This window comes from Pseudorca crassidens, chromosome 2, assembly GCF_039906515.1.
Source record: "Pseudorca crassidens isolate mPseCra1 chromosome 2, mPseCra1.hap1, whole genome shotgun sequence".
NCBI lineage: Eukaryota > Metazoa > Chordata > Mammalia > Artiodactyla > Delphinidae > Pseudorca > Pseudorca crassidens.
Genome location: NC_090297.1, coordinates 25,204,624 through 25,229,676, shown reverse-complemented (window position 1 = coordinate 25,229,676; position 25,053 = coordinate 25,204,624). Strand labels below are relative to the sequence as shown.

General features: G+C 41.8%; 1 protein-coding gene across 3 annotated transcripts in view; it reads right to left on the bottom strand.

The window, feature by feature from the left end:
• Positions 1 to 24,440, bottom strand: part of KHDRBS1 (KH RNA binding domain containing, signal transduction associated 1) — a 35,508-nt gene extending 11,068 nt beyond the window's left edge. For 2 of the 3 annotated variants that reach the window (XR_010940701.1, XR_010940702.1), the window contains exons 1-9: positions 23,907 to 24,440; positions 11,380 to 11,504; positions 10,640 to 10,756; positions 9,136 to 9,282; positions 6,430 to 6,563; positions 5,444 to 5,645; positions 4,907 to 4,974; positions 4,050 to 4,108; positions 1,584 to 1,776 (exon numbers count right to left, since the gene is read on the bottom strand). Coding sequence is in view for 1 of the 3 variants with exons in the window: in XM_067725257.1 (XP_067581358.1) it covers positions 1,679 to 1,776; positions 4,050 to 4,108; positions 4,907 to 4,974; positions 5,444 to 5,645; positions 6,430 to 6,563; positions 9,136 to 9,282; positions 10,640 to 10,756; positions 11,380 to 11,504; positions 23,907 to 24,288 (1,332 nt within the window). In the remaining 2 variants the exon portion in view is untranslated. Of the gene's footprint in view, positions 1 to 431; positions 1,777 to 4,049; positions 4,109 to 4,906; positions 4,975 to 5,443; positions 5,646 to 6,429; positions 6,564 to 9,135; positions 9,283 to 10,639; positions 10,757 to 11,379; positions 11,505 to 23,906 lie in introns of those variants that run through there. The other variant, XM_067725257.1, reaches the window with a different exon arrangement.
• Positions 24,441 to 25,053: the final 613 nt, after the last annotated feature.

The window sequence follows — 25,053 nt, the reverse complement described above, 5'->3', positions numbered from 1 at the left end:
ATCTAAAGGCAAGTGCTATCCCTCTCCAAGTTCACAGAGATTATTTGGTGTCACTCTTAGGGCCACCTACAGGCTCTACAGAAGGTGCAAACTAGAATGGCTGGAACTTTAAGTACTGAGGCCTATGTATGGAAACCAATCCAAGTTTCAACTTAGTTGGATTTTTCTCTCCAAAAATTAGAGCTTGTGATAAGGACTGGATAAAACTGCTTTCAACAACTTCCAGGGGGTGAAAAAGCTTTGGTTATTTTTAAACTAAAACTTAACAACTCATAAACTTTTTTTTGGTAAACTTAAAATAAAATACCCCCCCACCACTTTTAAGAATGTCTCCAACTTTTAACAAGCCCATTAACTTTAGAGTTAATTTAAGTTTATTTAAAAGAGAAAACTATTTTATTGTCCACCCAAAAAAATGACAATTCATCACATTTACTTTGATTAAAAAAGGACTAAACTTTATTGACAAACTGCTGCAGACATTTTGACATAAGTTTAAGCTACCTATTTAGGCAGACTTACACATGTAGCATTTAATCTTCCAAGAACAAAATGGGAGGACGGTACAAATCCAATTAGGACTTTAACTTATGTACAAAGTGGATTTTGATTCCTTTTTCATTCAGCTGCAGTGTCCCTTTTTATATCATGCTAGTGTTGAGACATACTTGACTAACTACCTTGGTAACAGTTCAATATTGACAACCGTCAACTTAAGAAAATCATCAGCTTTTGGCCCCAGTGTCCAAGTGAGCTTTTCATGGAGTGTAGAATCTCAGATGGACAAAATACTTTGCCTTTTTAAATACTGAAATGTTAATTATTAGTACTATTACTGAAAGGTTGTTCGTGACTAAAAAGCTCTGCATCAAATTCAAATGGCCAGCCCCTCTCCCCATATCAACCTCTTCGAAACCTACTTCCCACTAAGTATCTCTCAACACTGTATGTCTGGGGCTAGATTTCAAAACCCACATAATGAAAAAGTCAGTTTTACGAACCTAATTTTGTTGTTGTTGTTTTTAAGTCAATTAACGTTAAAAATTGCATCAACTATTTAATTCATGAGGATCTTTCATATTAAAATTTAACCTTAAGATTCAACCGCCATGTGCTTTTAAAGGAAACGTTTTTAGAGACGTCTGAGCTCACTTTTACATGGTGGCACCTACTGCCGTTAACGTTTGTGATTTTAAATCTTAAACAGCCCTGAATTTTGAAATGTAGCCTAGTTTGGGATTCTGCAACTACAACTTTACGGGATGCCTCAAGTCAAAACTAAGAGAAAGTTAACAAGCCTTAACTTCAGAACCTTTAAGCAAGCAATGTCACTTTTGAAACTAACAGGTTTGTGGTTTTTTTTTTTTACTCAACTTCTGTTTTATTAGAAAAGGTACATTTCTGTTTATATTTAAACAACAAAGAAAAAAAGCATCTACACACTTAAAAAATTAATTCGATATTCCTAAATCTATTTTAACTCATTTTAAAATACTACATACAGAAGCCAGAATGCAGAGTTAAGAGTGGAGTAAGGTGGGGGAGAAGAAGGGGACCACGAAGAAAAACACTTAGACAATTACTTGTCTGTTGTGGGTAAAGCAACAGGAATCCTGGGAGATACAAGAAATCAGTAACAACTTTGCTCATAACTGATATTTTCCCCTCATGTTTGTTTTTAATAACGTCCATATGGGTGCTCTCTGTATGCTCCCTTCACCGGCCTAGCTGGAGGGGCCTTCAGCGACGGCCTGGTCCCATTCCAGTCATCTTGGCCTGTGGGGAAAAAGCAAGAACAGTTTTATAACCCACGTGCCAATGGCATTTCTAGATGGGCAGGCGTAGGTCACCTGGTCACCAAAAACACTGCTTTGCTTCCAATGTCTTGCCACCTCCTGGGTGGTCCTTACTTTTTTACTCTGCTTGGCCCTCCTGAGCAGCTTAGGCAATTTTCCAACTGTAGGACAGTTCTGCGTGGACAGAGGAAACAGTTCAGGAAGAACTTGGAGTGATGTCCAGGAAAGAAGCTGTCCATAGGCAACATAATCTATACTCCAGCCCCCAAACCTGAATAAACCCAACACCTTGCTTGGGACAAATGAGGAAATCGACCTCAGTGGATCTGCAATGCTCTTTCCTGTTTCCAAAGCAATTTGGCACAGAGCCTCAGGTAAGGTGACAATTTCTGGAAGTCTTTCAGATTGGAAGCAGCAGGTAGCTCCCTTCCCATGCAACAGCAAGTCTGATTTCCCCGTGGAGAAATGTCCTCTGGCTCCCTGGGAAGAGCAAGCAATGGCCACGTTTCAGGAGCCCTCCACCAGCAGAGCTGGTTCACTGTTCTGGCAGTGGGAAGTACAACCAAATGTGTTAACAGCACTCATTAGGAGAATTCATTATCTCCTTTTTTGTGCCAATAGTCCAGAGAAGCCAGACAACATGACTGACATCCTCAAATGGTTTTCCTTTGTGACAGGGAAAAGCCTATAGGAGAGATGATCACTTACTAGAGCTGATCTCTTATGAACACGAGTTGTGTTTATAAGCTTATTCTTCCCACTCACCCCCAGATGTTACCCAGGCCTGTTATTTCTCTAGCTCCTTGCATTCACAAACATCTGCTTCCATCAATATAGGTCTAAAACTCCTTTATGGATGTTGCACAAAGCCCTATGCTATCTAAGCCTGTTTATACCTCTAGTAAAAATAGATATGTCCATCACTTTCCAAGTGGCTTCTGGGTACCAACAAGACAGTTTATTTTTCTAACTCTGCTTATAAAGGCAGAAATCAGAACAGATTAACGGTGGCAACATCATACCAGGAGAACAAGGAGCAGCCTGCCTATTTCAGTGCAGTCTTTTCTCCAGCAAAACAGAAATGTAATTTAGTCAAACACATACAGAGGCCCCATTGTGCTGCTTCACCGATGAAGGGAAATACCCTGGAGCAATCATACCACCCTTCTAAATAGTGGCATATGAGCAGAGAGCAGTGCAGTGTTACGGATGGCAACTGTCCAGTACCATTTAGCTAGAACTGGTAAAAACTGTTTCCCGGGCAAGCAGCTGACTGGTTACCACATACTGTGCTGAGGAGTTGAGGAGTCTGTCTGTGGGAACCCTAAGAGGCTCTCTCTTTTCAGTTAGGGGTAAGGGAGACTGTCAGCTGGTAACTTAAAAGGTCAACTGCTGACCCCCTTGCCAAAGTCTCTGGACTTCCCTTGGGTATGCTGGAAACACCTCACATTTAAAAGGCTGCTCTCTCTGCATCTACTGCCACATGGTACTCCCTCTGGGACCCATTAATACAGGGCCATAACTGGCTCTTGAGGATACTCTTGAGCAATGTGTTTTCAACCAAGCCTCAGGAAAGGCAGTTTGGTCCTGCTGCCATTCCAGCATCTATATAGCTCTCAGGATTATAGGACTGAATGGAGATGTCTCCAAGACAGTAAGGAGCTTGGTGCCAGTACTGCCCTGAATTGGCTTCAGTCCCCAGTTTCTAATCTAATGGACACTATTCCTGCCCCCAACCTGCTCTTGCCGTTTAGGTTTCTTTCAGCTAGCATTTCCTCTACACTGAGATTCTTCATGATGAGATCCAAAATTGTTTTTAAAAATGAGGTGGGGCAGAAGAATTGGATATGATTAAATTCTTATTATCCACCGCCGTGGCCTAGGTATCAGCAGCAAAGGCCCAGCAACATAACCCAGGCCTAGCCATCTCCCAGCCTAAAGTCCAAAAAGAATCAACATCAGCTGAAAAGCCTGCTGCTCCAACCAGGCCAACCTAGACCTGAGCCCTAGTTTAGGACACCTGCTTAGCCGTCCAAGAGTAATAGCACACCTATCTCATTTCAGTAAGTCCTTCTTTCTACCGCACACCACACAATTTAAGAGCAGGACTCCTATTGCCACATCTATCAACATACTGGCCTTCTGTTAGAGGTTTCTCCTTAGATGCATGACTGACCCCCAATAATCCGGTCACCAGCATTCTCCAGGGCACTTACTTGCACATTTTGTCCCAACACAGAAATAAATACATACCATATGCTTCATAAGAATCTTGAACCTCCCCATGTCCATAGTCATAATATTCTGAGTCCCTGAAAGCCAAAGACAGAGTGTTAGAGCTATGTAGTAACCATGTTTCAGTTTTACCTTTCTCCCCAATACTTCCATATTTCAGTCATTTTTTTGTGGGTATAAAACAAAAAGATGCTCATTTTACCCCATCTCCAAACCACAAAATATTTCCAAAGCATGTACACACTAGGTACTCATTTAAAAACTGTGACAACCATAGCAAAGAAAAACGAATAGCAACAATTTAAAGTGAAAAAGCTCAATCCAAAAGCTCAATCTTAACCACAGTGTACATACACATGTATTCACAGGGCTAACCGGAAGAGATTAAAGAAACATGAAAAGAACTGTTCTGTCCTCATTGTAGAATTATGAGACCTTTTCAATCACAGTTAAGATATATATATATACACATACACTAAAAATGTTTTTTAAAAAAAGAGCAGAAAAGAACCTGACTTACAACAGTGGGATTCTAGTATCCTTTTAAACTTTTATGCAACTTTAATGTGGCTGTGACATTTTTTAATAATAAATCAAAATAATTTTAAGGCCTCTTCCCTTTGTTTCCATGTAGTCACAGCTCAGGAATTTTTCATCTGCTAACCCCAGATTCTACACTATAATTTAAGATTCACAGTTATCCAAATTTGCAGATCCAAGTGTGTGCCTTATAGATGTCAAAAGCAGACGAGAGACCCTCAAGAGAGGTGAGCCACCCTGCTCCTTAGATTTGTGCTGCCTAAATCTCTCAGTTCCTCCAACTCCCTCTTATCCATCCCGAGGACATGAAACAGCACTTCTACTGCCTGACTCACCCTTGGCTTTGGCTGTAATAGCCTTCGTAGCCTTCATAACTCTGTTCTGCATATGTATCATCATATCCCTAGAACAAATAAAATGAAATAGAAAGTCAGAATCACGGAAAGTAGGTAAGGTAATTATATCCCATGGGAGTATGGCGGGCTTCTGGATTAAGAGAACATGGATTTTCCCTCCAAAATGTTAACACCTGTTGTGGAATAGTCAAGAAAAGAAAGGACTAAAGAAAAAAAAAAAGAAACCATGTTTCTTTTGAACTTCAGCATCATCAGCAGTAGTAGTGTGAGTTCCTTTAGTAACACACTAAACATCAAGGGACAACTTATTTCCTGTTTAATCTACATACATACAGTAAACCATGCTTAAAAATGGAAAACTCTTCTCATAGTTTAACATTCACTGCAAGAGAAGAGGGCAGATTCCAAATCTTACAGGCAGTCCCTGCCACCTACATCAAGGGCCAAGGCCCTGTCATTCAACTTCCTTTGGCAACCTGTTAGGTATTAGGAAATGGCATTGTCCGAATGTCTTACATATTCTTCATAAGTTTCTGGTGCAGGTGGTGGAGGCAAAGGTATTCTCTGGATGCCTGCTGTCCGTGCTCTTGGTGCTGGAGCACCCCTCACAGTAGGTGGGGGTGGCACTCCTCGAGTCACAGTGGCACCTCTGGTGATGGCTCCTCTCACTGGTGTACCACGCACTAAAGCCCCCCGAGGTGGTCCAACACCTCGGCCCCTGCAAAAAAGGAAGTTTATTTTAAATGGAGATTTTTATAAATAGGCTACTTTCATGTTCAGATTTGTTTGCAAATTCTGGAGCTAGACAGATTTTACGATGCCTTAAATAGACTATTATCAAAACACAGAGGAATGGGGAGTTCCCTGGCAGTCCAGTGGTTAGTACTTGGTGATTTCACTGCCGTGGCAAGGGTTCAATCCCTGGTCAGGGAACTAAGATCCCACAAGCCACTCAGCGCAGCCAAAACAAAACAACACAGAGGAATGTGTAGGTGGGTAAAGGACCCATATTGTAAGGCTCCCCAGGTCCCATGGTGGACCTGTTAATATCTCATTAGTGGAGCGTCTGCCTTGGAGAGTCTGAACAGTCCATAAAGGTCAATCAGCAAAGGTAAAATTCTAAAGTCAAAGACCATTTAAAAATGCTAAAACTGTCCAAAAGTTAAAAAAGCTTTTTTTAAAAGTCCTAAAGCTTCAGGACTGTTGTACCTGATTATAGTCAAAATGACGAAGATCTAGAACTCCACTTTTTTTTTTTTTTGGCCATGCCATGCAGCTTGCAGGATCTCAGTTTCCCGACCAAGTATTGAACCTGGATCACAGCAGTGAAAGCGCCAAATCCTAACCACTAGACCACCAGGGAACTCCCTAGAACTCCACTCCTGATGCAACATACAAATCCTGAGACCCTTTCTAAGCTGGAGATAAGAGCACCAGTAAAACAGAGATGGTACCAGCAGTCAAATTCACATCCCATTTCTAGTTGTCTCCATTATTTATACCTGGGAACAGGTGGAGGAGGAGGTGCAGCTCCCCGGCCTCTCACCGGCACCCCACGTCCGCGAGAGGGCTCTGGTACTCCATTCAAGTAGGAGAGCTCTAGGAACTGCTCCTGGCAGATATCATCCATCATATCCTGTGGATAAAAGATAATGGGAAGGAGTGTTATTCTCTACCTTCTGCTGAGAAGTCACCTAGCCCATATGGGCCTTGGATGCTAAGAACAACTTTGAAAGCCCAGATGAAGTCTCAGGTCATTCATTCTCTGAAGTCAAATGGCACTCCACCTGTCACCTCTTTGAGGAAAGTCTTGATGGTAGACCCCTCATTATTCAGATGAAGTTCTTCATGATGTGGTCCCTGCCTAGCTCTCCAGATCACTTCCATCCTCTCTCCATGTATAACCTCCTTTCAAGCCATGCTGAACAACTTGCAGTTCAGAACATGGCATACTCTTAAACATCCATTCTAGCAAATAGTTTCCTCTTTCTAGAATGATAAAAACCACTACCATTAATTAAGTTCTATGGCTGGGTACCATATAATAAACTTTATATAGGGTTTTCAGTTTAATCTTCAAATTAACCCTGAAATAGGCAGATCTTCCCATTTTACATTTGGGAAAACAGATTCGGGAAGTATAAAGCAATCAGTCTAAGGACACAGAGCTAGTAAGTGGCAGATTCTACATGTAAATTCAGAATTACCTGTCTCCAAAATCTAGGCTTTGAATCATCAGACTATGTTATTGCCTTTTTTTGTCCACCTGAGGGACTCTAACTCTCACAAGATTTAATCTAAAATATTACCTCACCTCTTTTGAAAAACTTTCTCTTGATGCCAACCCTTCACTCCCTCCTCTTTTCCCACAGCACCATGTAATTTTCTCTAAGCACTTACCACATCACTTTAGAATTGTTTGTATGTCTTTCTCACTAGGTTGTGAGCTCTTCAAGAGCCATTTTTGTAACTTCAGACCCAAGCATAGTATTAGGCACCTACCAGATACTTAACAAATGTTTGGGATGAACAAGGAACCTGAGGCTCAGAAAAGTGATATAATAACTTGTCCAAGATGATGCAGATAAAGCTCCCAGTCCAGTGCTCTTCCTACTGTACCAGGTTCTAAGGGGAAAACGGAGGGCTCTGGTCATGGACGCAAAAACAGGCTCACTTTTTTTCTTCACAGGGGGGAAGAACTGAGCCAAATGCCATTTGCAAATCTTTTCACATATTTCCTGAAGAGAATCATTCAGTCTTAACTTCATGCATTTTTATATATTCCAGGTGTATACAGCTTTTAGAAGATTCTAGTCACCACAGAGATGCCCCCCTCCACCAACTCTTCACCTCCTCTTACCGTACACATTTCTGCTGGTTGAGATTCACATTGGAGAATCAAGGGACCAATGATGGGCCATTTGCTCATATTCCTCTAACTGCCACAGTAACACTGAGGAAACCCAGATCTCCCTGGCAGGCTTCTCTTTTGAAGATCCACTTACATGGAAGCCTTATAAGCCTAGCCCTTTTGAGAAGTATGCTGAGACTAATGATAAAGAGGAGATGGGCATTCTCCTGCAGTCCTTCAGAAAACGGATGGCTCAGGATGCTTCAACATATACCTCAAAGAGTAAAAAGCATATCCTCAAGGGAAAATTTACGAGCTCTGAGTTTTTCCTAGGATATTTTAAATTGGCTGTTTCATGTTGAACACTCTAATGATGACGAGATACTTAGAAGCAAAGCAGCTGCTGAGACATTTAAGACAGTGTTGGAATCCTTGGCGCTCAGCATTACAGGTACACATGCCCTATAAATTTTTGCTCTACCAATTCTCACATGCTGATACAGTTCCAACTCCCTCATTTTACATATACAAGAAAACCAGGAACTATATATCACCTTCTCTTAGTGATGAAACTATGATGCTTACTCAATTCTAGCTGAATAGTACTCCAAATGCTTAAGGTTCCAGATTCATACTTGGTTATTAAATATTCAACAGTAAGTAGTTTTCAGAGTAACACTGAAAACTAACAGTTCTTGCCAAATGGCAAAAATTCATCATTTTCTACTTACTCAAAGAATGAAATCTCTGACCAGGTAATAATAAGCAAGACAGGTAACCTGGTCTGTTCCAATTCTTCCAAGGCCTTAGTTACATTCTGAAAGGAGCTGTACACCAATCTGTTTAATATTATCAACAGTTAAGCCTACAATCATCATGCCTCTTTCAAATCATCTCTACTTGAGTAAACTCCTCCAGGAGAGAAAGCCCTGAATGCACTCAGGTCGGAATTCAATCCATTAACACTGGAGGCTAGAGGCTTCTTGCTGTTATCATCTAGACTCTCTAGAGTCTAGAATAAAACCTCCCTAAGTGCAGGGGATTATGACCACCTTAGTCAAATCTCTGTTAACCAGATGTTAAAATGCCAGACACACTGTGGATCCAAATTATTGACCAGATACTAGTATACAACTAAAACCACATTAGACATGGAGTGGGAGAGTGGCCTTGGGGCACAGTGGTTTGAAAACCAGATACAAATAATGGACCACCTCAGAAAAATGAACATAAATGAAGAATTTGGTATATAATTTCAGGTTATGCAGACACCTTGGATAAGAAACCCTGCCTTAGCAATAAGCACAAGATCCCAGTTTTCTCTTGCTCAAAAGATACAGGATATAGATTTCCTTACTGGTACTAGAAACTTCTTGACTTCCTCCATAGCATGGGCCATAAGAGCATAAGCCTCACACGGGGGTCCAAAAACTTCAATGAAGACATGCAGATCCATATTCAAGTGGGCATATTTGGGGTCTCCACCTTTGCGCAGCTCTTCCTCCTGTGGAAAGATGCACAAAAACATCGCATCACTTGGACTAGGGAGAAAATGACACCTTTACCTCTAAGCCAAAGAGACACTGAGAAATGACCCCAACACCTAAAAAAATAGAAAAGTGTAAGAAAAAAGCAAAACAAACTCTGGAGAATAGTAATTTACACAGTCTGCTAAACCTGCAATTAGTCTGCTGCTCTTCTGTTTTGAATCACTGGTGTATTCACTGGAGCTCTTATTAGAAGGTATACAAGAGACAAACTTATTTCCAGTTTCCATTCAGATAACAGCTGTTTGCCAAGCATTCATCCATTCACTCATTTATTGCCAAGCATTCGCTTTTAAATCCCTGGTAGAGCTCTTAACTACCAGCTCTTCTTATCTGCTTATATGGTCTGGGAAGTTCTAGGGAAGGAAAAAAGTCAGGACAGAGAGAAGAAAATCTCATGTAAATCTCATTAGCTAGAATAACATACCTCAGCCCTAACTGTATTCATCTAGTGAGAAATGTGAGTGGACAAAAGAGGGTCTGAAAAAACATGTTTGTCTATTAGGCTGCATAAAAGGAGGCCTGGGGCTTCCCTGGTGGCGCGGTGGTTGAGAGTCCGCCTGCCGACGCAGGGGACATGGGTTCATGCCCCGGTCTGGGAAGATCCCACATGCCGCGGAGCGGCTGGGCCCGTGAGCCATGGCCGCTGAGCCTGCGTGTCCGGAGCCTGTGCTCTGCAACGGGAGAGGCCACAACAGTAAGACGCCCTAGAAGGCTAAGACTATTCTGTTTCGGTGGTAAGTTTCTCCATACTTACAAAGAGCATAAAGAGTATGGGGCTATGGCATGGAAAAAAAAAATAAGCATTAGGTTCTGTTGTTAGGATTACTCATGGTTCCTTTTGTAATATCTTCTTTTAGAAAGCCTCACATTCCAGCTGGCTATAAAACAAACCAGCCAACTAATCCTCAGACTCACCTGCACTCACAAGACTAGTGCTCTCACTTTTCCACATTACTGAAAAGGGAATGTGCTGCTCACATTTTAGTGTCTTTAGTCTCAGTAAGTTTCAGTACATCCAGCTCCCCTTCCAAGTTTTCATAGATAAGCTTACTAATGCCAAAGTTGCTACTGCTGTTTCCATTACTATGCAGTCAAAGTCAGAAAGAAAACAATTACCAGGGAACACCTAGGTTCTTCCAGCGTTGCCAAAGAAGTGAATTAACTGGTCTATAATCTCTTATATCCAATGCAAATTTCAGGGAATCACATTCTGTACATACGCAAGTGCTAACTTCCATAAGGAATCTATACTGGACTCTGGGCTACTGGAAGGCATTAGGGTGTTTTCTTGCCTCATTAATGTGAGCTTACCTTGGCCTTGTCTCTCATTGAGCCCTTTCCCAACACAGAAATCTTTGCACCAGTCTCTTCTTGCAGTCTTTTGATTGTATTCCCTTGTGGTCCAAGGATCTTCCCCACAAAATTGAACTGACAGAAAATAAAGACAGATTTCTAAACACATATGTTCCTATAAAATATTTTCACACGTATTATTTATCTTCAATAATCCTGTAAAATAGGTAGAGTATTACCACTCCCTTTTTACTGAAGTATTATACTGAGGCTGTACGGATAAAGTGATTAACCTACGGTTATACAACTGGAAAGTGGCAGTTCTTAGACTTGAATTTCCTGATGTAGTTTCGCACTCTTTCCATAATATCACACTGCAACCCTTCATACATTTACGTAAATATTTTAAAGCCAGTTACTTCAGAACAGAACAGACATATGGTACCCTCTGGTAGTACTGGTTTGATAAACTAAATACAACTAGTTGCTTTCCAAAAAAAAACTTTGAGAAAAAAATTCTTTTTTTTTTTTTGATAATAAAATGATGATTATATTTCCGTCCTGGCTATAGCTATGCTATTAGGGACGGACTTGCATGTTTCAACTGCCAGATACATATATGGGACAGAACCTTCACCAGCTTAAGTTTCTGACACATCACAATCTCTGCAAGTCTTCTGCTACAGCCCACGCTACAAGACATACTACATACTCTCATACTACAAAGACAACTCAAAGTGAGGCACTCTTTCCCTTACCTTGGGATACTGCTTGACAGGTATCAGAACCCTCTCCTTCAGCTTCATGTTCTTGTGAGAAAATAAATCCAAGTAATTCTCCTCATCGTCCTTTTTTGAATCCCCTTTCTGAATCTTCTCAATTTCTGAATAGGACAAACAGAATTTCATTTAGTTTTTTCTTTTAAATAAAGGCAAAATTCTGAGTCTGCTCAGCTTAAAGCAATAACACAGAGTACTGTGTAATGAGAAAGTGCTAATTTCAAATGGAGACTGGGTGAAAGCACCAAAGCTAGATGAAGCTAACTAGGAAACCCAAAGCCTGCTTCTAATAAGAGCAGTCTGCTCTTCCACTTCTAGTGGAAACCTCTACAGAGACATTCAAATGTTCTTAACACAAAATGGATTTAGCAGTGAATTGGGGAAAAGGCGATAAACGAACTAAAAATATTAAAATCTGCATCAAGAAAAAAGTACAAAGTCATATCTTAATGAAGAGACAAAGTCAATAATTTAAATACACAATGGAGAGTCCCATTAAAATTCTGTAACAGTAGTGCTTTGGATAGTAGTAATCCTTAAGAGTCTGAAAGATCTGGTTTTTGCTCTGCCACTCACCAGTTGTGTGAGCTCTGAAAAATTTTTTAATTGCTCTGAATTTTGGTTTCCTCATTGTAAAATGGAGGCAATATCTACCTCATGAGGTTACTATAAAGACAGAATAAAATAACATATGTAAACATGCTAATTAAAGCCCATTTCTTTCTTTCTTTTTTTTTTTTCCTTTTGGCAGGTGGGATCTTAGTTCCCCGACCAGCAATCAAATCCAAGCCCCCTGCAGTGGAAGTGTGGAGTCTTAACCATGGGATCGCCAGGGAAGTCCCAAAAGCCCATTCCTCAGGAAGTGTTTTAATATATACTGAACACTATCTAGCCCAAATTCACTCAGTGTCCTAAAGGAAAAAATGCACCAAGATAATTTCAATTCATGGGTTAAGACAATTTCATCAGCTAGAACCTTAGCAACCAAAAAGATTTTCTATCATTAGGGAACTTCATTCACCCATCCATCCATTCATTCAGTGACTGCAAGTGTTTGAGTGCTTCCTATGGAGAGGCACATGAAGGGACAGATACAGGTATGATCACTAACCACTATGGAAGACTTACTAAGAGCCAGGCACCTTGTCCTGTAAAGTATATGAGAAACAACAGAACAAGTCAAACATGGTCCCAATCTCCACTATGTTTATATACTAGAGTTCCCAGTCTATGAAGTCAGCAATGAAGTATAGTTAAATGCTACAACAGGAGTACTAACAGGGATGGGGGCCGAGTATGGAGGCAATGAAGAGCAGCAGCTAAAAGGTTATATACTATGGTCCACTGAGAACAACCACCAAAAAAATTATACTCCCTAAAATTAGTGGAACATTCTAACTAACACAGAATGTTCTCCTTATATAACATTTCCAGTGTTTCTTCTATAATTTTAAGGCAAGTGTTCTCAAACTTCATCGAATCACCTGGAGGGTTTGTAAAACTAGACTGCTGGGCTCCAATCCCAGTCTGGGATTGTGTTAGGAGTTTGCATTTGTAACAAGTTAGCAGGTGATGCTGATATTGCTGCTCTAGGGATCACACTTTGAAAACCACCAGTTCTGTATAAAGACATACGACTTCAAACACGTACTGCAAATCTAAACCTTTAACAATTAAAAAAAAAATAACTGTTTAGACTAAGTCCAGCTGTAAAGTACACGGATGAAGGAAAGTTACTGACACTGACAGACTACAGAGTTCAGAATTTCAAACTGAAGGCTTCTGTTTATTAAAAAGCCTAATTTCAGATGTTACACTCTTATAAGAATGGTAAATGACAGTGCTCTTTGCACTCCTATTTTTCATTGCTTGTAATAGAAAACAAATTTAACCTTACAATCAACAGACTAAATGCTTCTTCATTCAACACCTATTTGTTTACTGTTTCACTGGTAGTGTATCCTGACCCCACCCCTTCCCACTTACTGCTAATATTAACTTTTTGTAGTCTCTAGTTTTGAGCCTACCACCTCTGAACACACCTCTTGAGTTTCTGGGCTGGGAAACTGGGCACTCAATCTTCCAAAGTCCACAGGAACAAAGATGCCACATTTCTAATCTGAAAACATCACTGAGGAGCTTCTAAATATGTGGAACAAATTACATGCTTCATTCATCTTAACTATGTCTCTCCGTGTGTCCTAATTGCTGCCATCTAGTTAGGCCCTTCAGCTGTACTTTATACCACTTTCCAGAAACTTTAATTGGTTAGAACAAGAAGATAAGACTCAAAGTCTGTTAATCTGTACTCCCATAGGAAGCAGGGATGCAAAAATTGAACCCAGTAGAAAGGTTTGTTTAATATCAGTGTAATGTGCCCCGTGAATTTAAGACCTTTCTATAACATGGATCCTTCTGCTATATTTTGAACTAGGCAGATCTTTAATTAGGATCCCCTTGTCCACTTACCTCACAATTTAAAAAATAACGTTAAAGCATTTTCAGAGAATTCAGAGAACAATGATTTTAGTAAAACAGAACTGAAAAGATAAAACAATCAGGGGGTTAGCCTAGAAAGCAAAAGAAGAAGAAGCAACTTGAGCCTTCAAGAAGGGTGGTCTTCCACGTTTGGAAGGGGAAGGACCAAATATTTATTAAATGCCTACAATATATCATACTCTATACACATATTACCTCATTTATCCTAAAAAGTAACTCAGTGAAGTAGCTGGTACTATCCCCATTTTATAACTGAGGAAACAAAATTAGAGAAGTTAAATCTCTAAGTCACAAAGCTGTTAAAGTAGTAAGAGAGTAAGGATTAAAACCCAGGCTTTCTCTAACTTCAAACCTCATGCTTTTATTATTGCCTTTCAGTGAGGAGTTGTGGGGGGCACTTTAAGCAAAAAAGAGCTGATTCTGTGAAGTTTTGGGAAGTACTGCTTATACCCCCAGACACTGTCATGCAGCTAAAGACAACAAGAGGGCTCTGCGTGTGCCTCAGATGTTCAGCTGCCTGATCTTTCTTTTCTTTTTCAATTCTTTTTTTTTTCTCCGTTTTTCTTTTTCAATTTCTCTTCTTGGCCTCACTTCTTGTGGAGGGCAAAGGAGCAGGCTGTAATGGGAAGAAAATAAAATCAAAGAGAAGCTTCCTAAAAATGCCTCACCCTCAGGCAAAAGTACTTTCTAGACAATCTTCTGAAATTGACTCCTTTACTTTTTTTTTTTTAATTTGTTTACTTTCGGCTGTGTTGGGTCTTCGTTTCTGTGCGAGGGCTTTCTCTGGTTGTGGCAAGTGGGGGCCACTCTTCATCGCGGTGCACAGGCCTCTCACTATCGCGGCCTCTCTTGTTGCGGAGCACAGGCTCCAGACGCGCAGGCTCAGTAGTTGTGGCTCACGGGCCTAGTTGCTCCGCGGCATGTGGGATCTTCCCAGACCAGGGCTCGAACCCGTGTCCCCTGCATTAGCAGGCAGATTCTCAACCACTGCGCCACCAGGGAAGCCCTGAAACTGACTCCTTTAAAAGATCTTTGCTTGGGCCTCTGGAGACCCTGGGTATCCCAAGAGTCAAAGAAAGAAACGCTAAGGTGTAAACAACACACAGAGAGGTGACCCATTTGCTTCAAAGTTAGATGCTGACAATAATCATATCTTACCGAGTGCCTTTTATGTGTCAGGAATTTTGTATTTATTGTTTCCCTTTGTCTTTATAACCAGGATTATCCCCACTTAACTAGTGAAGAAATCTTGTCCAAGATCACAAAATTAGTGACAGAGCAGCTATTTAAACCCAGGTTATTCCTTACGTCAGTCAGAGCAAATTCAACAAATCTCGTGGCTTTTCTTCTACTCTTTTACTATAACTTAATCTTTCCTTTTTTAGGTAGGTGTTATCACAACCAGACTGTTAGCTCCAAAGGATGAGAACTGTTTCTTAAATGTATGACTGAGAGGAAAGAACCTGAGTTTTGAAGCTAAACAGAACTGGGTTTGACTCCCAGCTCTGCTACATGCTTGCTGTGTGACCTTGGGCAAGTCATTAAACCTCATTTAGTCTTCCTTCTTACTTTTAAAAAGGATTTTTTTTTTAATGGATGAAAGATTTAAGGAAGACAAAACTGTTAATACAAGAGAAGTTTGAAAAAAATTATATACAGATTTTATCAACTGGACTGGCTTAACTAAAAATGGCTATCATGTACATTCCATTAACTGAACATGTGATAAGGAGCAAGACAAGCAAGATTTTCTGACTAAGACATCCAGAGATAGTGCTTCTAGGAGGGCAAGATTCATAGGATATCTGCTCCAAAAGGTCAGGTGTCATGCCCTCCTCCAGACTATCAATGTATTTGGTTCATACATCTAACGACAGCACACCTTCCCCTGCTATGAACAATTTCTGGACCCTTGCCATTATTAAACTAACTGCAATTTATAGTACAGTGTCTACTAGACAACAGGCATCTATAAACATTTACCAAATTAAAGAAATGTACCATTAACACCCCCTAACTTCCCTTAACGACTCATATAACTTCATCATTCCCAAATTTATAGTTCTTTGCCCTGTATCTTTTCTGTTGGTAAATCCTTTTAGAATCACAAATCCAGTAAGTTCATTAATTTTGTATAAAACCACTCCATTTTTTTCATTTTTCAAATTATTTATTATTTAAAGCAAGAGCACCGAGTTATAGGTTCTTAATCTGGTTTGGGGTCATGAGCCCCTACAGACTAGCTCCCCAGAAAAAGATACCAACACAGTATTTCACACACAGTGTTGACTAAAGGTGGGTACTGGCTCAAAAAAAATCCCTCAAAGCCTGAGTTAAGAGCACTCTAAGGGGCTCAATTCCCACATTCCAGGATAGCGGCAAACTCTATTATGGCATATCGACCATAGTCTCCCAAATCTCTTAGGGTACAACTTAAGAGTTTAAGCCTTTTTTTCTCTTAAAAACAAAACAAAACAACAAACCACTTTATTTTGAGATAACTGTAGATTTATATGCAGTTGTCAGAAATATGAGATCTCGTATATCCTTCACCCACTATTCTCCATAAAATTTTGCATATCTATAATATCATAACCAGAAAATTCACATTAATACAATCTTACTGACTTTACTCAGATCTCACCAGTTTTGCATGTACTTATGTGTGTGTGTATGTTTGCTTAGTTCTATGCAATTTAATCATGTGACCACCACCACGGTCTCAGTACAGAACAGTTCCACCACAAAGATCCCTCATGCTACCCTTTTATAGCCACAGTCACCTCCTTTCCTCTCTCCCCAACATTGGCAACCACTAATGTTCTCCATCTCTATTATTTTATCTTTTCAAGAATGTTAAACTAATGGAATTGTACAGTGTGTAACCTTTTGAGATTGGGTTTTTCATTCAGCATAATTCTCGAGGGAATTCCCTGGAGGTCCAGTGGTTAGGACCTGGCACTTTCACTGCCAGGGCCCGGGTTCAATCCCTGGTCAGGGAACTAAGATCCTGAAAGCCGTGCGGCCTGACCAAAAAAAAATCTCTTGAGATCCATCCAAGTTGTTGCATTTATCAATAGTTCATTTCTTTTTCTTGTTGAGTAGTATTCCATGGTATAGATGTACCACAGCTAAACTATTCATCAATTGGAGACATACGGGTTATTTCCAGTTTTTTGGCTATTATGAATAAAGCTGCTATGAACATTCACATACAGGTTTCATATGAACATAAGTTTTAATTTTTCTGGGATAAATGCCCAAGAGTACAACTGCTGAGTCGTATGGTAAACACATGTTTAGTTTTGTTAAAAACTGCTCTATCACAGACCTATGCATGCTAACGATATTTTACTTCATTTTGCTAGTATTATGTTCCATAAAAACAGTATTGTAGGGCTTCCCTGGTGGCGCAGTGGTTGAGAATCTGCCTGCCAATGCAGGGGACACGGGTTCAAGCCCTGGTCTGGGAAGATCCCACATGCCGCGGAGCAACTAGGCCCGTGAGCCACAACTACTGAGCCTGCGCGTCTGGAGCCTGTGCTCCACAACAAGAGAGGCCGCGATAGTGAGAGGCCGGCGCACCGCAATGAAGAGTGGCCCCTGCTTGCCACAACTAGAGAAAGGCCTCGCACAGAAACGAAGACACAACACAGCCAAAAGTAAATAAATAAATAAAATTTTTAAAAAAAAACAGTATTGTAGGGCTTCCCTGGTGGCACAGTGGTTAAGAATCCGCCTGCCAATGCAGGGGACATGGGTTCAAGCCTTGGTCCAGGAAGATCCCACATACCATGGAGCAACTAAGCCCGTGTGCCACAACTACTGAGCCTGCGCCGTAGAGCCCACGTGCCACAACTACTGAGCCTGCGTGCCTAGAGTCCATGCTCTGCAACAAGAGAAGCCACCACAATGAGAAGCCTGTGCACTGCAATTAAGAGGGGCCCCCACTCGCTGCAACTAGAGAAAGCCCACGTGCAGCCACAAAGACCCAACACAGCCAAAAATAAATAAACTAAAATAAAAAAAAAATAAAAAAATAAACAGTATTGTACCATAGGTATGTAGCCTTATGGGATTGACTTTTTCACCTAACATTAGATTTCCAAGATTTCTCCATCTTGTGGCATTCAGCTATAGTTTTCATTTTCACTGCTGTATTAAGTATTTTATTTTGAGAATCTCACAGTATCCAATCAATGGTGAAACAAAGTGCACTATTTTATGAGTGAGACATTCACGGGCAAAAGTTTCTTTGAGTATATTCCTAGGAATAACCTTGCTCAATTTAAAGAATTTGAATGTTCAGCTTTCAAAGGAAATGCCAAACTGTTATCCAAAGTGGTTGTACCAATTCACACTTCTACCAGCACTGTTCCTTCTAATCCACATCCCCTCAAGCACTAAGTCTTGTTTGACTTCATTTCTGTCAATGTAGCAGGTTTTCATTATTTTCCTGTCTCCAAAATTTTTTTTTCATTTATCTTCATTTACTCTTTTAGCTACTTAAAAATTTTATTGAAGTATAGTACATTTACAAAGTTGTGTTTAATTTCTGCTGTATAGCAAAGTGACTCAGTTATACACATATATATTCTTTTTCATATTCTTTTCCATTATGGCTTATCACAGGATATTGAATATAGTTCCCAGTGCTATACAGTACAACCCCGTGTTGTCTCTCTCTTTTAGCTACTTTATATTCAATATGTCAAGTTGAAAAAAATAAATCCAGTTTGGAATTAGTTTGAAAAATGCAAAAAACCAACATGTTAATTTAAAAGTTGTCATCTTTATAAGACTAGTTCCTCCTCCCACCAGGACATGGCATATTTCTTTTTATTCACATCTTCGCTTACCACTTTCAATAAAATTTTAAGTCGACAATATGTGATCACAATATTCCTCATCTGTAATATAGAGATAAAAATTCTTCCTGCGTCATAGAATGGCCATGAAGATGGAATTAATGAGTACCACGGGTCATGGCACATGTTATATGCTCTACAAAGGTTACAGATTGTTATTGTTTGTTATGAATATTCACATACATTTTGAATTGATTTTTATTGCCTATCCCAAAGTTTTTGCTATTCTAAAAAATGAGATCATTTTGTCAATTCTTTTCTAATTGGCTACTGCTTCTATATCAGAAAGCTACTGATTTATACATCTTTACCTTGTAATCAGCCACATCACTCACCATTTTCCTAGGTAAACAACCATGAAGTTGTTGCAAATAATGATAAATTCTGCCTCTTTCTTTCCTAATATTTATACTTATACCTACACAGTCATCCCTTGGTGTCCCAGGACCAAACTCCCATACCAAGATCCAAGGATGTTCAAGTCCCTTATATAAAATGACATAGTACTTGCATATAACCTACGCACATCCTCTTGTATACTTTAAATCATCTCTAGATTACTTATAATGTCTAATACAATGTAAATGCTATGTAAATAGTTGTAAATACAATGTAAACCAGCGCAAAGCCGATTCAAGTTTTGCTTTTAGGAAATTGTGGAATCCCTCCCACCCCCGAGTATTTCTGATTCATTGTTGGTTGAATCCACATATATGGAGAACCCGTGGATATGAAGAGCCATACTTGGTCTATAGTTCCTTTGCAATTCCACTTTCTGGTTTTAATAGGTCTTGCTAGCTCTGTAGAATGAAATGGGGACATCTAGGTGTATTTCCATAGTATACTGTAAATAAAATAAAGAAATATACTATTTTGAAATTTCAATAGATTTTTGTCTGGAAATATTCTGCACTGAGGGTTTTTTTTTTGGCTGCTCCACTGCGTGCGGGATCTTAGCCTTGACCAGGGATCGAACCCATGCCCCTTGCAGTGGAAACATGGAGTCTTAACCACTGGACTGCCAGGGAAGTCCCTGCACTGAATGCTTTTGGAAGATGAATTTCTGCATATCTTTTCAAGATCATCTGGGGATTGTTAATCTACTGAAAATGTTTACTTATTCCTGAGTCATTTACACTAACTTGTATTTTTCTAGTTATAAAAAGTAGAAAAAGAACACTGATATACATAAAAACATCTTATGTTTATTATGTAAATATTTAACACAAATAATATGATAAATTATTTTTGTTTCAGAAAACAAGCATGGGTACCCTGAGAGTCTTTGTATGTCTGCAAACGCATTTAATTGTCATCGTGGTTGAAGATCAATTTGGCTAATATAGAAATCTATATTCAAAATCGAAATCCCTCAGAATTGCGTTATTTTTCCATCATGCAACGAGGATGAATATTCATTTATCAAATATTTAGTAAGAGGCCACTCTGTGCAGCACTCTTAAAGGAACAGAAGATACAGCCATGAACAAAGCAGACAAAAGATCCCTGCCCTGGTAGAGCTGACATTCTAGTCATAAAGAAGCAGCAGCCAACAACCAAACACATTAACTACAACATATGGTGCATCAGATGCTAAGTGAAAAATAATATAAAGCTGGGAAAAGGTACAGGAAGGGCTATGTGCCTGGTAAAGAAGAGTGGTCTGGGTCTTGTAGCACCTCTTGGGAAACAGGCAGAGTTGCCTGGAGGAGTCACAGTCCTCAGTGCTAGGCTCTGCTCTCCCGGTTTCCTCCTCCTTCTTTGTCTTGCCCTGTGATCTTCACTGCCCTGTTGGCTAGGACTTTGATGTGTTCAGAAAATCTGATGAAACAGATTTTCTTTTAATATTTTAGCACAAAATTTATTTTTATTTTTTTGAGTACAATTTGTTGCAGGTACTATAGTGAGGGGTGGGGGGGGGGGCAAAGAGGGTTAGGTGTGAGGATCCAGACTCTGACTTCAAATTCTCCATATGCTGCTTACTAATTTTGTTACCTTAGGCAAATGATTTAATCTGTTTGCCTTGGTTTCCTCATGTGTAGAAGTAAGAATAATAGGAGTAACTTCCTCATAGTATTGTTATGAAGACTAAACATTTGATGTAAAGTGCTCAGGCCAGTGTCCAGCATCCAGCATAGTGTTAGCTGTGTTTTTCTTACCTGTATCCTTATCAGAGCTTAAATACTACTATTCCGTCTTCTCAATCTCACTTTCTCACAATTGGTTGACTTTACTACGACCACTTTTCCAGATCATTCAAAAATGTCTTAAAATAAATCAACTGTATTTCAATTTAAAAAAATATCTTCAAAGCCAGGTCCAACATATATCAAGACTTATCCATGCTAAGAAATATTCACATATCCCAAGTTAGTTTTCTCAATGAGCCAGCATTACCTCAATCCCATTTCTCCAATTAAAATTCAATTTGGTTAAAGGAAAAAGACATCAAAAAAGCCCAAGTTTAGAAGATGTGGCACATATATACAATGGAATATTACTCAGTCATAAAAAGAAATGAAATTGAGTTATATGTAGTGAGGTGGATGGACCTAGAATCTGTCATACAGAGTGAAATAGGTCAGAAAAACAAATATCGTATGCTAACACATATACATGGAATCTAAAAAAAAAATTGGTCCTGAAGAACCTAGGGGCAGGACAGGAATAAAGACGCAAACGTACACATAGACAGTGGACTTAAGGACACGGGGAGGGGGAAGGGTAAGCTAGGACAACATGAGAGGGTGGCACTGACATATATACACTACCAAATGTAAAACAGATAGCTAGTGGGAAGCAGCGAATAGCACAGGGAGATCAGCTCAGTGCTTTGTGACCACCTAGAGGGGTGGGATAGGGAGGGTGGGAGGGAGACGCAAGAGGGAGGGGACATGGGGATATAGGTATATGTACAGCTGATTCACTTTGTTATACAGCAGCAACTAACACAACAATGTAAAGCAATTACACTCCAATAAAGATGTTAAATAATAAAATAAAAGGTGTTAAGAGTGGGGGGAAAAAAAGTACCCAAGTTTAAAAAATGTAAGAAGGGTGAAAATCGGAAGTAACTTTTAAGGATCAATAGTTTTTGATGGCTATCCTAAGAAACCTTCTTTTACTAAAAAGACGAGCACCATACTGGACACTTGATGTGCTCAGAAAGGCAAAAAAAGCTTCCATTTTCATACCTTACTCAGTACCACGAATTTACAACTAGGAGAAAACTGGTGACATGTTATTATCTAATGATTACAGGTCAAAGGGAACTGTGCTGGTGCTTTTTACACAACATTTAATCCTCACAACTCACCATCCCACTTTACAGATGAGGTTACTGAGGTTCAGAAAGTTTCCCGGGAGTAGGTGACTAGTCAAGAGTTAGAATTTCAAACCCAAGCCAACACCTTAAAGTTCTAAAGTTCGTTATTTTATCCTCATTTAATATGGACTGATTAAAGACAGGAGGAAATAAAAATAAGACCCAGTCAACCTATACCATTTAGTCTGACGTTCCTGAATCTGCATGTACTTGCTTTCAAACACCTGGTGTTTGCTATATGCAAGACAATATGAAAAATATAAAGATTTAAAAGCATTCCTTGGGGCTTCCCTGGTTGCGCAGTGGTTAAGAGTCTGCCTGCCGATGCAGGGAACACGGGTTCGTGCCCCGGTCCAGGAAGATCCCACATACCGCGGAGCGGCTGGGCCCATGAGCCATGGCCGCTGAGCCTGCGCGTCCGGAGCCTGTGCTCCGCAACGGGAGAGGCCACAACAGTGAGAGGCCCGCGTACCGCAAAACAAACAAACAAACAGAAAGCATTCCTTGCCCTCAAAGAGCTTGCCAGAAGAACACAATGAACAGTAATGTTTCAAACAATCTGACTGTGTTATAGAACAGCAAAGCACAGAGTTGAAAATGTAAGCAGTTTATCTAAATGTTCTTATTCTTGACCACCTCAGGCTTTGTTTACTGTGTTTAAAAGTAAAGACCTCTAACCAACGGTGGGAGACAGAGAACAAAGGGAGGGAAATGATATTTTCATAACGGACGTGTCCATTATATCAACCCTGCCAAAGAGTCCAACTACTCATTCAGTGTTGGAATGCTGTGAATTTTTATTTGCTTAATAAAATTTAGGTATCATAAGATACACTTATTAAAACGTTTTAACTAGAAGAGAGAGCAAAACAGACGGCTTTAGGGAGAAATCAAGGCGACTAGGTGATGGCCAGTTTTGAGGAAAAAAGGAGCGCTAGTGTACACACAGAGAACAAAGACTACTATTCCTAATCTATTTCAGGACTGAAGCAAAAAAAGGGGGGGAGACCATGCAACTTCTTTCAATTTTTTCCCATCTTACTGGGAATGTCATGGAAACCATCCTGAATCTCCCTGTATCACCCCCTTTCACTGTCTCTAGGTTTGTTTTTCCCTTCTCCAATGACGAGCACGCGTTGTAAAATAAAGGGATCCAACCGTCTGGCTCTACAGCAATCGACCATCTTATCGGCCGAAGTCGGCAATCTGATTCGGAAAACCTCAAGCTCCGATTCCCACAGGTTGCTCCAGCCTCCGAGCAACTCAAGCTCCAGTTACCGCGAAGTCCGACCCGGCCCCGGCGGCCGCGGCGCGCTGGACAGGGCACCCCAGCCTCACCCCATCTCACCTCGGCCCTCCCTCCCTCCCTCCCGGCTCAGGCTGCCTTCACCTCCTACACCCTCAGTTGAGGCGCCGACCGCCACCCGCGATCAAAAAGCTTCCCCTTTCGGGGAAGCGGGAGATGAAGGTTCATTTCTGGAAGAATCTGAGCACTCGGAGCGCGGGGCAGCTGCAAGAGGTGGGAGGGGGAAGGGTCGGCAAGGGGGCGGGGAGCGCGGCACTATCCATCAAAATCTTTGCGCGAGGAGATCGCCAAGTCCCCTTCGGGCCTCCACTGCAGCCTAGGAATTGTCCCTCGCACCCTGGACCGGAATGGGAGTTGTAGAATCTAGGGTCCCGAAGACGAGGACGAGATAAGGGGAGTCCACGACTGCCTGGGTCCCCAGGGGGCGGTAAGGGAGAGGAACAAAGCCGCTACCACCCATGACCCCGGGTGGCCGGGCGACCCACAGGGACCCCGGAGGCGCCCTTACCTGCCGTCAGCAACTGCATGGCGTGAGTGAAGGACGGGTCGAGCGAGTCCTTCTCGGCCATGAGTTCGGGCAGGTATTTGTTCTCCGGCTCCATCTTGACCGAGGCAGTGGCTGAGGGGGGCAGCAGCGGGGTCGGCGCTGGACCGCCCACAGTCGCGTCGGGACCCGTGGCCGAGGGCGGCAGCAGCGGCGGCGGCTGCGTGGCGGGCGAGGCCCGGGCGCCCCCCCGGGACCCCCCTCCGCCTCCCCGGGACCGGTGAGGCAGCGGCGGCTGCCGAGACGGCGCCTGACGCACCGAGGGGTGGGCACCTGAGGGGTCCATGGAGCCGCTGCGGCCTGAGGACCGACTCATGCGCGCGGCGGGGTCGTCCCGGCGCTGCATTGTGGAGAATATGCGATCGAGGGATCGAGGAAGCGACGCGGCAGAGGCCCGAGCGACGGTTGGCGAAGGTGGGAGAGCGGGAGCGACGGCGACCGAAGCCGACCCGAGCGACCCAGCGAAAGAGAGCACCGGAAATGAGGCGACGCGCGTGCGCAGCCAGTACCGGCACCGCCCTTGGGTTTCTCCGCGGAGAACAAAGTCCCTGTTCGGGCCACGGCGCCTGCGCACCGCCGCGGAGCCCGAAGAAGTCGCCTCCCCGCTCCCCTTTTTCCTCCAAGCCCGCCAGGCCGGAGCCTTTTGCGCGTGCGCGGGTGTCCGCGGGCTCCGTTAGTTTCTTTCCCTCGTGACTCGGCGCTAGAGGAACACGTGTCTCCTCCCACTTATGGCCGAGAGCGCGGAGGGGGCGGGGGCTGTGGAATGTCTTTGTCTGCGCGCGGGCCCGCGGCTTGTGGGGCGGGAGACCTGATGCTCGCGGGGCCACGCCTCTTCCAACGGCTGAGCTGTGGAACTCAATGGGGTGGGGGAGGGGAGAGGGGTCACTGAAGTATGGAAATGAAAGAAGACCCGCCTGGGGGACGCGGGAGAGGAAGGAGAGAGAATTGGGGCTGTTTGGGCAGAAAGAGAGGAGGGAGAGATTAGCGTGGAGAAGGGAAGACTAAAGGAGAGTCTGACTCAGAGTTGAGGGGTGGAGAAGGGAAGCTTAGAGGGGGACATTGAGGAAGGACGGGTCAATGGAAAGGCTGAAGGCTATTGGAGGAGTTAAAC